The 15,311-nt window shown below is 40.9% G+C and overlaps 1 protein-coding gene across 2 annotated transcripts in view; it reads right to left on the bottom strand.

The window, feature by feature from the left end:
- LOC148012325 (immunoglobulin) overlaps positions 1-15,311 on the bottom strand; it is a 93,560-nt gene that overhangs the window by 38,039 nt on the left and 40,210 nt on the right. For both annotated transcript variants that reach the window (XM_087668705.1, XM_087668704.1), the window contains exons 3-4: positions 14,632-14,792; positions 13,738-13,825 (exon numbers count right to left, since the gene is read on the bottom strand). In XM_087668705.1, coding sequence (XP_087524831.1) covers positions 13,738-13,825; positions 14,632-14,792 — 249 coding nt within the window. The remainder of the gene's footprint in view (positions 1-13,737; positions 13,826-14,631; positions 14,793-15,311) is intronic.

Raw genomic sequence — 15,311 nt, 5'->3', positions numbered from 1 at the left:
TGACAATAGAAGTTCTGCAAACACGACTGCTAGTTGCAGAATAGACATTTCTTTTTTGGTAAAACAACCAACCTTTCATAACTCCACAGAGCAGAGATCCAAGGTTTTAAGCCTCTGCTATACTTAACAATTAAAGACAGTGTAAGTAAAATTTGTTGTTGTAATGCTAGGCAATCAAAGAGCATTTGGTTAATTAAGGCTACAAAGAACCACAAGACATATAGGCTCTCAGTTTCAAAACTATTGGCTGTCCAAATCGCACATATAATGACCTCCAGTCAGCAGAATGACTACATGCTTTCATAATTTGCCTGCAAATCTGCCAGACATCCAGAAAGGTAAGATTTACAGAGTCAAAGGAGGCACCATTGAACACATCCCTTAGATAATTGGCTAGGCATGGTTGAAAACATTCCTTAGATAATATGCTAGTTAACCGTTGATGTGTAAAATCTAAACATGTCCACAGGTATCCAAGGGATCACATTGCGCACCCTGAAGTTGGTGATCTTCTTGATATGGAGTTCACAGATGACACTGTTCTATACAGATCGAGAACAGGACAACCTCAAGGCTTTTGTAGCAGTGATGGAAACCTTACCAGAGTTCAGGCACTCTCATTAATTGGCACAATTCCTATGGTTTATGGGTGTGTGACACTACACAACAGCATTGGAGACCCATGAGAACTTCACAAGGGGTCCTCATAGAACCTCAATGAGATATCTTGGATCTCATGCAAGAATAGAGATCATCACATTAGAGCAACAGAAAGCTGGCACCACTTATTTTGAACATTAGGCAAAAGCTCCTCTTCTCCTAGAGCAATGGGAGACTTTGTCTTTTGAGCAATGTGGCACATCACTTCTCTAGGTCTTGTATTGGCCTTGTGAAGTGCCTTTCAGGGATTTCATTTGGTCAAGAGGAGATGGGAGCCCCACCAAGTCAAAAGTAGCTTGGGATGTCATCATTTAATCTACATCCAAAGGTGGGTGGCAATCATTGGCCTGGATTAACAGACCAAGGCTTACTGGTGAAGCTTATTGTTTGGGTCATTTTCCTTTGGAGGAGCCATGGAAGAAGCTATTGCTATAGAGATTATAGCTCATTACACATGCATTTGGAGAATCATGCAACCTAGTATACATTGGACCTTCTAGCATATCAAAACCAGAGATCCTGGGAAGAAATTTGAGGTTAGACTCACTACTGCCATAACTAGAGCTTTGAGATGTATTTCATCTGGCCATCACCAGCTAGCACCGATAGATGAGGGAGCACCTTCTCTTCAACCACCATTTGGGATCAAAGAGTAGCCATACCCTAAGACAAGGATTCATTTTTCTTGGGAGAGATTCTTCAAATCTGTTGGGCAAACTAAAATTAAGGTCTTGATTCATCTTGAAATATCTTTTTTTTGGGCCTAAATAGAGCCCCAAAAAGATCTATATCACAAAGAAAAATATAATTTTAAAGCCATAGGACAAAAAACTCAAAAGGCTCTATAAAAGGTACTCATGGACATTCCCTCGTCATTCCAGCACCAACTTTTATCATCACCTTTATTGCCTCTCTCCTACCTTGCCCTTTTACCCTCCCACCCTGCACAGCAACCTTTCAGCCTACATCATCATCATCCTCTCCCTCCATCACCAAGAGGACCTGCTGCTGTTTGAGTTGCTTCCATCATCAATGCTGTAAAAATTATACCATGTAGCTGTACAAAATCTAAGCATGGAATAGAGAATAAGAAGAACAGGAATTTTTTAATTCCAAACAGGCTGATATAAAGAATACTCTGTCCACCATTTTGACCTATCCAATCCATACAGTTGCATCCAACACTTCCAATCCCATACAAAGCCCTCCAATGGTGCCCAAATGTCCATTGCATGGGTTGAACTGCACCTGGCTGAGACCAAATATAACCGTTTTTTGCCCTTGTTTGAGTCGTTTTTCCCAACAGCTCCTCCAACAAATTCTCTCTTTTTTTCGTGAAGATAATTGAATTAAGTAGCAATATTTACATCAGACCATCAGGTCAGTTAAGAAAAACAGAATAGGCACAAATCAAGGCGAAAAGCCACCAAGACCCTAACACACAAATATCACAAAGAAAGGACAACTAGTGTGGAGCGAACAATATCCAGCCAGGGAGCAGCAATGTCAGGAAGAACCAGATCAGCTGAAACCATAGAGGAGATCCACACTATATTTATTTATGTCCCATCAATCCCAATCTATCAAATCATCATTTCTTTCTATCGTATCCTATCCTACCTTCCTCTTGAAATCATCTTGCTCTAATTGTATACCCAAATCTCAATCATTATTCTATGTTACATGGCAGCAACGATCACAACTATTCTCTCTTCCAATGTTTTCTCAATATCTTTATGAAATGGTCTACCTCTTACCTTACCCAAATCATCATCTACAAATTGTGTCTTTCTCAAATTGGCCAACTATTTTGGCCTTCCAGAGGGGAAAAGATTGGATGAAGTACAAAGAAATACTTGTGCACATTTGCACAAACTACTTTGTATGGATAAAAGAGCACACTAATACTAAGTACACTATTATTGAAGATGTGATACTCAACTCTTGGAGTCCTCTCAAGGACAATATGGTTGAAATTGCTCATCAATCACTTGCTATTTTACATTTCCATATTCATCATCAACCTTCCCAAAGATCATGTCACAAGCACCTTATCAATCTCTATCTTACTATGATATCTATTGACATTGGGATCATATTTCGATCCACAAACATACACTCACCATTGTTTTACTCCACAACTATCAAGCTCCAATTGGAATATATCATCTATTTATATAATAAGCCCATATCTTATCAAGTCTATCATGAAGCAAACTATGGTGATCAGCTCTTCATCAAGGTATCCATCAACCAAAGCCCAAAGATCTTCATCATCGACTTGAACCATTGCAACCAAAGATTGATGTAAATCTTCTATAACAAGGACAAGGTCTCATGCTATAGTCATCGTTGTAATTTTACTTCTCTTGTAGCCAAAATGATTGGCAGAAAGTCTTTGTACTGCAAAAGAAAATCCTATTTTCTTTTGAGAAGGGAGGAAGAATGTTAGAAGATATTGTTAACCTTTTCTAGAGAGGGGAAATGTTAGAATATTAGAATGTACTCATATGAACATGTACTTAGAGAATATCTAAGAAGACAATATCTAGATATTTAGGAGAACTAGATAAGATGGATCTAGAACATGTGGATGATACTTCACTAAGAGAATCTACCATATCTACACCTTCATTGTATATATGTGTGTACCCACACCTAGTCCAATGCATAGGTGTGTAAGCAAGTAAGCAATACAAGTGTGTGGTTCATTCTCCATCTCATTGTCTCATTATCTCTCTCTCTCTTTCTCTCCCATCACTTTCACTACAACAGTTCCATCCAACACTTCCAATCCTGTACAAAGCCCTCCAATGGTGCCCAAAAGTCCATTGCACGGATTGAACTGCACCTGGCTGAGACCAAATATGACCCTTGTTTGAGTCGTTTTTCCCAACAGCTCCTCCAACAAATTCTCTCTTTTTTTTTCATGAAGATATTCACAATGGATAGGCTGGCACCTGAAATCCCTAACAATACCACAAATTGCAAGAGATGATTTCAATGTACGATGTCTTCTACTAATGGCATGGGTCTCGAGGTAGCTGCTAGACCCTGATTTCTACCAAAATTTAGGATTTACAGTAGAATTCCCTCAGTTGGCCACAAAATCTGGCTAAGATCTACTCCAAATGGCTAAGATAAGTTTAGATCTTCTAAGAATTGATTGAAGGAGCTAAGAGAATGCCAGAGAGAAAGTTCAAAGATTTCTCACAAAGAAACCATTCAATCTACTTATTGCTTGTTTCAACCAGCAAGAAAAGCAGTCATTAAGAGCCTGGAAACACTAGAATTCCTATTGCCAGTCACCACCACTCATGGGCATTCTCCTGTTGTGGCCCACCTATTGATGGCTCCAGATGCCTGTCACCTGATGTAATCTACTGTTTTTGCTCAGAAAATGGACTAGCAGCCTTCTCTCTCTCCTCTTCTAGCTGAAAACTGATTTGAATGGCTGAGACGAAGCCCCAAAAACATTTTCTCCATGTACATAAGTATTTTTGCCAAATGACAATCTTTAGATCCAATTTTCAGCATCATCCAGTCATTAAATTAATTTTCAGGATTAAATAATTTTGAAAATTAATTTCAAACCTTTTGACCCTGCCCAAAATTAAATGTGCCCATCCATATTTAAATTGGCTAGGCCATTTGTAGATTGGAATGGCTTTAACCTCTGTTGACCCTTAGATTGGCATTAATTAATTAATCAATACTAGTCCCTAGTGTCACTACTGGCATTAATTGGCCAAACACATGTCCTAGGGTCAAAACTAACACCAACTAACCACCAAAGTCCAATTAGCATAACTTATCACAACTTTTGCCTTTAACACCCAATACATCCTGGGGATCCTTGGCCCCTTACCATGAAATAACTACCATATGTATCACATGTGGTAAACAACCTTGCACATTTGATTAGTAAATTAATCAAAGTTATCTGCAAGATTAAAGCATCTCAAAATTTCACGTCCCCATGATAAACCTCCCCCTTGAAATCCCTACAATCGTCCTTAATTGCGCAACATTATGGTAAAGGAAATGCATATTGCACTTGAATTTCTGTAAGGCATCACAGTCACAACATTGGCCACTGTTGTCTAACCATGCCATATGCCTAAATCTTGCTAAGAATTTCCAACCAACATGAACATCAAATAAAATTGAGAAACAATCCAAAACTATTGCTAGAAACCCATCGGATGCATCCATAAGTTATAACTCATGTTCCTCAATTGTTCTCCCTATCAAGTATAGAAAAGCATTAATTCAACATAAACCATGGGTAAAACATTCAATGGCATTCATTAACATGCTACTGTCCATGTAACCAGTTGTAAACCATTGAAAACTGATCATAAACTGTTCGCTTGCTGATCTAAGAACTGATCACATAAACTAATTGCAAAAACTGATCGGTAACTAATGTAAAAGCTGATCCCAAAAGTGACCATAAATGGTTCTCAAGCTGATAAAAAACTAAGCTAAAACTTATCAAAATTTTATCTCAAAACTGCAGTAAAAACTCATGTCAAACTGATCATAAAATTATGCAAAAGTATAGTTCGTGCTTTATCTTCTGACATACAATGCATATCCTGACAAACTGCTCTGCACCATGTCTCAAAGCTGGCCAATAAAAGAAATGCTCCACTACCTTGACTATGGTATTAATATCTCTCTGTCCTGCATATAGAGGAGCATGACTTTTGGTGATGACTCTAGGCCTCAACTGCTTAGTGACACACAATTGTCCATGCATCATCAAAAATCCATCTCTAAGCACAAAGTGTTCATGCCTCTAGCCATTGCAAAGCCAATCGTATAAATTGGCAAAATCCGAATCAGCAGCATATTGTTCCTTCATGGAATCCTGTGAGAGCAGAGGATCGAGGTACAGCCAGATTCAGTAGACAGTGTGAGAGTGAGAGAGACAGAGTTGAAGCACGACACCCAAGAGAATAGACTGAATGAGTGTAATCTGAAAGTACAAAGTACAACCCTTAAACCTTAGGGTTGTAGGGGGGTGTTCACACCCGACACACACTAAGTGCCTAAATGTGTGTAACATAAGCACATAAGTACATACGATAATAAGACCGTAAGTCTGGGGGAAAAAACCTCTCCTACCGAGAGTAAAAAGTGCCCCAGTGTCCTACTGATCACCGACACTCCCATATGAGCGTAGGCGTAAGTAAGGCGTGAGTAAAATACCCAACAAACCCCCCTGGAGTGAAGAGTGATCAAGAGTACAAGGATCATCCGCCACCAAAGGATATCAAATTTAAAGCATCGCGAAATGCTTCAAATTTGTCACGAGGAAGAGCTTTGGTGAAGATGTCTGTCACATTACTGGTGGTAGGACAATAGACAAGGCTGATATCACCTGCATGTAGCCTCTCTCTGACAAAGTGATAGTGAATCTCAATGTGTTTCGTGCGAGCATGAAACACTGGGTTCTGTGCCACTGCAATGGTACTCTGATTGTCAGTGAACAAAGGAGTAGGCTCAGTAATAGATACATCCAAATCAGCTAGCAAGCGTCTAAGCCATACGCATTCAACTGTGGTGGTGAAAGCTGCCTTGTATTCAACTTCACATGACGATGTGGCAACAGTGGATTGTTTCTTACTAAGCCAAGAAATGCAAGAAGTGCCAAGAAAGAAACAATTGCTACTAGTAGAGTGACGTGTATCATAATCACCAGCCCAATCAGAATCACTGTAAGCATGTAAATGCAGTGGTCCCCCCTTGGCATAAAGCAACCCAAGAGAATGAGTACCCTGCAAGTATCGGAAAACACGCTTGACAACTTGCCAATGTGACATACGTGGCTGATGCATATACCTGCTCAAGGCTGAAACTGCAAACTGTATGTCCGGCCTAGTATTGCATAGATAAATAAGACATCCAACTGCACGAGCATATGTATGTATATCAAACAAATCATTGTCATCATGTAATGACAGTTTCAGTCCAGGTTCCATGGGAGTAGTAACTGGCTTGCAATCCTGTAAGCCAAATTTCTCAAGAAGCTGCCCAATATACCGTGACTGTGATAACCCAATACCTCGAGCATTATGTATGAACTGGATGCCCAAGTAGTAATGTAAAACTCCCAAGTCAGACATGTCAAAAGTTTGCTGCAAATTTTATTTGAATGCTGAAATCTCATCAGCATGTGTTCCAGTGAGCAAAAGGTCATCAACATAAAGACATAAAATCAGCATAGATCCCCCTTCTTTACATACGTAAAGGGTAGACTCATATGAACTGTTTAGAAACCCCTGACCAGCAAGAAAGCATCTATCTTTTCATACCAAGCTCTAGGAGCTTATTTTAAACCATATAGTGCCTTTTTGAGCTTGCATACCAAATTTTCTGAGCCTTCAACTGCAAAACCAATGGGCTGTTGTACATAAACTTCCTCCTGAAGTTCCCCATGTAAAAATGCAGTCTTGATATCTAGCTGATGGACTGTCCAACCATAATGTGCAGCCAAAGCAATCATAGACCTAATGGTCGTCATACGGGAAGTAGAAGCAAATGTCTCCTCATAATGAATGCCCTTTTTCTATGCGTAGCCTTTAGCTACCAGCCGTGCCTTGTATTTATCAATGGATCCATCTACTTTTCTTTTCAATTTGTAGACCCATTTTGTTCCAATGGCTTTCTTCCCAAATGGCAAGGACACCGAATCCCAAGTGTGATTCTTAGTAATAGAATCTAATTCAGCTTGCATGGCTGCCATCCAATGCACACTGTGTTGTGCATCCTCATAACATTCAGGCTCTTCATTATCAAAAGTACTTGCTGCCATAATAAACTCCATGGTATGTGCTGAATCATGCAAACGAGTTTGCCTTCTAGTACGACCAGCCATGGGTGCATCCAAAGGACTATCTTGCATAGTCTGCAAATACCATCTAGGTAGCTGTCTAGCATCCTGGCTGTGTGCAAGCTCTTGCTGAATTTCTGTTTCAGCATTATGCTGAGTATTCCGATCAGCCAATGGCTGAATTTCTGCACTTTCCATAGGAGCAGCTGGCTGAACATTAGGTTCATTTTGTGAACCTCCAGCTGAATCACCAAAAGTAATGGGCAGCAGCCCTTCAAAAACATCACGGGCAGCCTGATATGTGTCCAAACCAGCCAAGGATAATTCTGATTTTTCATCAAAAACAACATCCCTGCTGACAAAAACCTTCTTCATAACGGGATCATAGAGTCTATAGCCTTTGCTCTCATTGCTATATCCCATAAAAATGCACTTAACAGCCTTGTTGTCCAATTTTCTTCTAAGTACCTGTGGAATATGGGCATAGGCAAGACACCCAAAGGTACGAAAGTGACCAACAAAAGGTTTACGGCTGTTCCAAGCCTCAAATGGTGTGATGGTCTTCAAGGCTTTGGTAGGGCATCTGTTCAAAATATGGCAAGCACATATGACTGCTTCCATCCAAAAACTATGAGGCAAGCTCTTTGCCTTCAGCATACATCTGGCCATCTCCATGAGTGACCGATTTTTCCTCTCTGCTACCCCATTCTGCTGTGGAGTATAAGCTGTAGTATACTGATGTACTATGCCCTTCTGCTGCAAAAAAGAATTCAGCATAGAGGACATGTATTCCCCCCCTCGGTCCGAATGGAGAGTCTTAATGTGGCATCCAGATTGGTTTTCAACAAGTGCACTGAAAGCCAAAAATGTATCATACACTTCTAACTTCTTTTTCAAACAATAGACCCAGCAAAAGCGTGTGAAGTCATCAATGAATGTCACAAAATAATAACAACCACCCAATGACATGGTCTGCATAGACCCACAAACATCTGAATGCACCAACTGCAATCTGGATGTTGCCCTGAAAGCAACATCACGAGGAAATGAGAACCGATGCATTTTCCCCAAAATGCATCCCTCGCATAAGTGTTCGGGAGGTCTCTCCAAGAGAGATAAGCCATCCAGCATCTGAGTACGCTGTAAAAGCATCAAGCTACCAAAGTTTACATGCCCTAAACGAGCATGCCATAACTCTGCCTGTATCATAGCAGGAGTAAGAGTGGATGTCAAGTATGCTGACTGATCTACTGAAAGAGCATCCAACTCATATAAACCATGACACAAAGATCCTGTCAAGACCAAAGTCATGCATTCTTTTTCTCGAACCATGCAACGGTCATCATCGAAAGTGACCTGCATACCACAACGTGCCAAAGAAGAAATAGAAAGCAAATTCTTATTTATTCCAGGCACAAACAAAGCATCCTGCAGGCAGAGAATAGAGCCATCAATGGCTGTGAGCTGAATCTCCCCAATACCACGAACAAGGTATGATGCATTATTGGCACGCTGTACCGATTTCCCAACGGGAGGTGCACTAACTAAAGCAAACAAATCTCTGCGATATGTGATATGTCTAGAAGCACCACTGTCAAAGAACCAAGTGTTAGCATCCTCTGTAGAGCTAAGTGCTCTATCGGCCCAAGAAATGTCATAACTGCAAGTGTAAAAACAATAGTCCCTGTCCACAACAAAGGACGCGAACTCACTAGCAGTGGAAGGAGTAGTAGAAACAGACATTCCTGACTCCTTCTTCTTCTCTTTGGCAATGCGCTTTCTGCACTCAGTGATATGGTGGCCGGGCTTCTTACAATAATGATATTTTCCTTTCTTTGCTTGCGTCCCCCCTTGTGACTGATTCTGCGATGCGCCTGAAGTGCCAGAACTCTGTGGAGCATTTTTCACCTTGCTGTTCTTGCCTTTCTGTCTTGCCACAAAAGCCTGCTCAGAGACTATAGCATCCACACCACTATTTTTCCGTGTTTGCTCCTCCTCTAGAAGCAAGCTAACCAGCTGAATAAAAGTGAGTGGGTGCTCAACAATCCTCATGGTGAGGTTCAATGCAGTATGAAAAGACAAGTACGAAGGAGGTAGGGAATTCAAGGTGGTGGATATCAACTGTGCATCTGAAAAATACTCATCTACATTCATGAGCTGCTCCCTCAAGTCCTGAATCTTGTTTAAGTGATCCTGCATAGAATCACCTTCATGCATCTTCAAAGTTTCCAACTCTTTCTTCAAGAAAGAGATCCGTGTCTCATTTTTTCCTGCAAACATATGCTCCAAAGTCAACCATGCATCTCGTGAAGAAGATGCCGAACGGATATGAGATATGATGGACCGCTGAACTGCCAGAGCAATCAGCGACAAGGCCTGTGCATCACGGGTATCCCAAGCTTTTTGAGCTGCAGTTCTTGGAGGAAGTGGCTGAGGTGAAGCAAGCTGAGGTCCCCGTTGTCCACGTGCGCCATGGAGAGGAGGAGTAGCGGGAGCTACAACTCCCGGTCGAGTTTCCTCTCCACTGACATAATCCCATAAATTCTTGGCCACTAATACATTTTTCATCATGAATGACCAAAGGGAATAGTTGTTTCCGTCCAGTCTGTCCTCCTTGGATACATACGTAAAAACATCACCTCCCTGATTTGCCATGATGACAAATTTCCAAAGACAAAATGAGCAATGTCAAAGTAGTACGAACTGGAAATCTGCAAATTTCCAGAAATTGCAACAAATACGTTTCTACAATTAATGTGCAAGGTCGTACTCTGTCAGAAAAATGTCTTTTAATGCACGCTTCCCAAGGTGCAAACAGTGCACTGCAACACTGTTATGTCAAAATCCCCAAAATTTTTGCCAAATTTCTGTCAAAAACAGTCTTTCTGTGACTGTATCAGCAGTCCAAATGCAACTGTCTTCCAAATACACAAAAGCCCCAAAATGTCTGACGATCCAGTCTAAAAATTTGCATGAAATTTATCCCTACACTTGTTCTGTGTTGCCGCATGTGAACCTCCACTTCCAGAACTGTGTTCTGGGCTGAAATTTAAAAAAAAAAAATTGTTTAAAATTGCACCTGACGTGGAGCAGACTGGCGTGTGCTGGTAGGCGGGCAGTTTGGCAGGCTGACGTGGTCACCTGACGTGGTCGTCTGGCGGGCTGACCAGTCGCGAGCTGCTAATGCGGGCAGGCGGGCAGGCGGGCAGGCGAGCTGCGCGTGGTCAAAAACGGCGGGCAGGACTGTCGCGAGCAGGCGTTGACTCCGCCTGCAAGCGTTGCTAACGACGTTGACGCTGATGTTGCTGACGAGCAGGGTACTGGTGGAGCTGCGCTGAACTGGCGCTGGAGGCTGACGACGAGCAGGCGTCTGTTGACGAACAGTACTGGTGTGCTGATGACTGACGACTTGGAGCAGACGCAGAACAGAGGTGGCTCGGGTGCGGTCAGGACTGCACGTTGCAGGCAGAAGCTAAGCTTAGAACTGAGCTCTGATACCAAATGTGAGAGCAGAGGATCGAGGTACAGCCAGATTTAATAGACAGTGTGAGAGTAAGTGAGACAGAGTTGAAGCACGACACCCAAGAGAATAGACTGAATGAGTGTAATCTGAAAGTGCAAAGTACAACCCTTAAACCTTAGGGTTGTAGGGGGGTGTTCACACCCGACACACACTAAGTGCCTAAATGTGTGTAACATAAGCACATAATACGATAATAAGACCATAAGTCTGGGGGAAAAAACCTCTCCTACCGAGAGTAAAAAGTGCCCCAGTGTCCTACTGATCACCGACACTCCCATATGAGCGTAGGCGTAAGTAAGGCGTGAGTAAAATACCCAACAAATCCAACTCAGTGTGATAAACCATGCTGCCACCTGAAATTTGTGGCTTACATGACAATGCATTAACCACAACATTCTTTTTACTATCAATATGTACAATCTAAAAATGCAACATAAAGAGAAAATTTTCCCATCTCATATGCTTCTCTGAAAACTTTGTTTGTGCCAAAGGTACCTCAAAGTTTGATGGTCTGTCTACACTATAAAATCATCCCAAAACAAGTAATGGTTCCATAGAGATAGTACATGAATTACAACCAAGAGCTCTTTCTCATAGACCTACAAATTCTTCTCTGCACTATGGAGAATTTGGCTCATACGCCACAACTTAACCATCCTGTATAAGAAAAGCCCCAATGTTGTTACCACTTGAGGAGTTTGTGCCTGTAGGGGGGAATAAAAGGGATAATTAGACCCAACACATCACAAAACAGACAAGATATCCCAACCACACATGGGTGTCAATGATGCAGGAAACTATGGAGGATATGTGGTAAAAACAAGGAGACTGCCCTAAGAGACTGCCGAGAGAGCTCTTGCAAGTACTCAAAAACTGAACAGATAGATTCAAAATGATAGCTTGATGATAGGAAAGTACAATCATAGGGGTTTATTATAAAGCCTTGGGATTCCCCCAGACCCTAACCCTAGGTTTACACACTAACACACGCTGATGTATGATCATACACACGGAGATAGTAGATAATAACTAAAAACCACTCATGATCAAAATAGAGAGACAACACGAAAAAGTTAAAACAATCAAGAAACTATCACAAAACTATTAGAAAATGGTCACAAAACGGCTATTTGTGCCCCAATTGTCACTCCAGGAAAGGGGAAAACAGTTGTTTTTTCTAGTATGAATCCATATGGTACAGTACGAACCTGTCTGTACAACATATGAGTGCAACCTTGATTAGGAGAGCATTATGTTCAATATCTACAATTCCTTCTTAGCTACCATTTCATTTGTCCTCTATGACAAATGCATCATAGCATGGACATAAATTACTTGTCACAGGTTTCCTAGGTCTTTTTTCAATTTTGGCACTTAGCCTCAACATTTCAAACTTCATACTATAATGCCCCCTGACACAAACTTTGGAATAAGAACCTCGTCTGTAAATAATAGGAGAGCATTACATCTACAATTTGTTCTCTCAGTTATCATTTCATATGTCCTCCATGACAATGCATCATTGCCTGGACATGGATTACTTGTCACCAGTTTCTTAGGTTTTTTTTCCAATTTTTGGCCCTTTGCAAGTGCCAATAGCCTTTGGGATCTTAATAAGCAAGAAGAAGAAGAAGATCAATCGAACCCCACACACAGCCACCCTTTCTGCCAGGCCAGAACACCAATAGCAAGATTGAAAGGAAGAGGGAGAGGGAAAAATGTGAGGGAGACCATTGAGGTTGATGAGGCAACACTGTTCGCATGCAGGGCTACCCACTTCCCTCGTGCTTCTTTCCTCATGCCCCTTGGTTATGATAACCTCCTGCTTCTCAATAAGCACTTGAAAAAGAGCAGCCCTTGGTCTGCTTGTAGCATGAGAGTACCTATTTAGCAAATACTTTTTCCCTTGGCTTTTTTCCTTTATAATAAGGGAGGGACATTAGTAGGGAGACACATCCTCTGGCCATTCTCTCAAGAGCTCATCAAAGAGTGCCAACAGCACAAGTGTGGGGGCCTATAGGGGCTCTAATGTGTAGCCCAGTCATGCACAGACTACACACAACACTACTTCAGCTTGTCTCTTGAGGGCGAGAGTTGATTCATCATGTTCTTGTCTCGAGTAGTGTGATTGGGTGATGAATGTGCTTGCAGTTGAATATGTTTCTCCTTTGCTAATCAGGGAGTTGCTTGCAGATCTTCCAGATTCTCTAAGTCACCTAGGGTAGTCATCAGAGCCACAACTACATGGAAAACTTTCGATGACTTGGTTTCGAGATTTTCCTTTCCTATTTGGGTTGTTTCCAGTAGAAACGAAAAGAGAGAGAGAGAGAACATCTCACTTTCATCACACATACATGAACTATACCAGATTCAGTAACATATGTTGTTATTACATGTACATGAAGTATACAAGATTCAGTTATGTATGTTGTGTCTGGCAGTTGTGGAGGTAAAGATATTGTATATTTTTACACTTTTGGGGGTGTCCTGCACACATTGGATTTTTTATCTTCAACATTCAGTGAACTGATACTCAAAAAAGTGTCTGTGATTCAAAGACGGCATGCACATGGAAAAAGGTTACATGCACAATTCCCCACTACAAAATACGAAGCAAAAGCTATAAGAGAATAAGCAGCACATTAAAGGATAAGAACTTAAAAAGGGCCATCGAATGGAGAGTGATTGAAAACTGAAAGTCTTATGACTTTACCCCAATAATCTTTAATCTGCTGAGGATCTTCCAAGCTAAGCCCACTGTTATTGGGCATGCTCCATATATTCAGTAATGTTCTGATCTCCTGCACCAGAATCTCCATTAGAAACTCTCTAGAGTCGATCATTATCATCACATACCTTGACTTACATACCATTTATCCTCCCAGTATTACACAAGCATCTGAAAGAGCGATCATAGGAAAGCCAACAGCCCTCTACTTTTACTAGAATATAAAACAAGGTTGTGGAAAACTATTAAGTTCCAATTTCTAAACCTGCCACAACTCTTCAAGAGAATATGACTCACGATGCCAAGATTACAGACTAAAGCAATCTAAGGGCTTTTGATCTTTGTAATCTCTCCGAGGCAAACTTATGGTAGGTGTAAAAAGATAAACAAGCTAAAAGTTAGCAAGTAGGGAAGTTAATTATCCTCCTTTGTGCAGTTTCACAAAGGAAGAATTGTTGCACACAAACTCAAACTGTGTAATATGCTCCAACCATGAAAATTTAGGTGAGCAAAACCCTGCTTTCGGACTAAAACACCATGAGTTGGGTGTGCATGTGTTGCTATGTGTATATGCCAACTATAACTTGTTCAATCCCAAAAAAAAAGGTCTGTATTAATTTCTCTCCGTACAAAAGTAAACTGTTTAATCAATCCCTTATAATGTGATGGCATAAAATGGCTCCACTCTTAAATGAACAAGATACTAAATATATGCCCGTTGCAGCCTGATGAGCTCCTACAAAGTCATAGGCATGCAACTTTTATCTGCTAACTAACTTTGTGTCATGGATCTTGAATAATAAATCTAAAGAATACATTATTAGGACGAAAAAATTTAAGGAATATTTATTGCACTTCTTTGACATGTAAGAAACTTACCACAGGAGATAAGGCTGCTTTTGAAGATGCACCCCTGCTATGGCCATTCTCTACAGCTCCCACTGACCAGTGCAAGCACAGCATCAGGTAATAAAGGTAACGGACTACAGTACCTTTGTAAGATGGTGGCAGAACCTTTGGAAGAACTGTCCTGACAAGATCTAAAACCAATCACAAAAGCTCGTTTTAGCTCAAATATATGTATTGCATCACCACATATGAAACCTGCATTCACACCCAAATATATACAGCAAGGATACAACACAAAGTGGATAATGCCAAGCAATTTTAATCTTGACAAAATAAATTGTGATTTTACTTATTACTTTGTGAACAACCCTCAAGGCATCATGTGGCCACCTTGCCCTAAACAAATATTCGGAATCAATGTCTTGCTCATACTAAAATCAGCCTTCCTTCTCGGCAATGGTGGTGATAACCTGATTTAACTCAAATTACAACAAGCATTAGACACACAAATGTGGAAATACACACCTTACCACTAAATCTTGGACAGCCAACACCCAATTGGCCTCAACAATAGATGCCCCCTGCAGTATTTTCTTTATCTTGTATTGCTGTAAGTTTGAAGTACACAGAGATATGAGCTGATCTCCTTCAATCTTCAATACAATGGCTGTCTGTCATAAGTGACCAGCACTTATTGGGAACAATTGGCC

The sequence above is a fragment of the Lygodium microphyllum genome, chromosome 27, assembly GCF_053477565.2.
Source record: "Lygodium microphyllum isolate KBCC chromosome 27, Lygodium_microphyllum_v1.1.10, whole genome shotgun sequence".
Classification (NCBI taxonomy): Eukaryota; Viridiplantae; Streptophyta; class Polypodiopsida; order Schizaeales; family Lygodiaceae; genus Lygodium; species Lygodium microphyllum.
The sequence above is the reverse complement of the archived record's forward strand: the minus strand, read 5'-3'. Positions and strand labels throughout refer to the sequence as shown.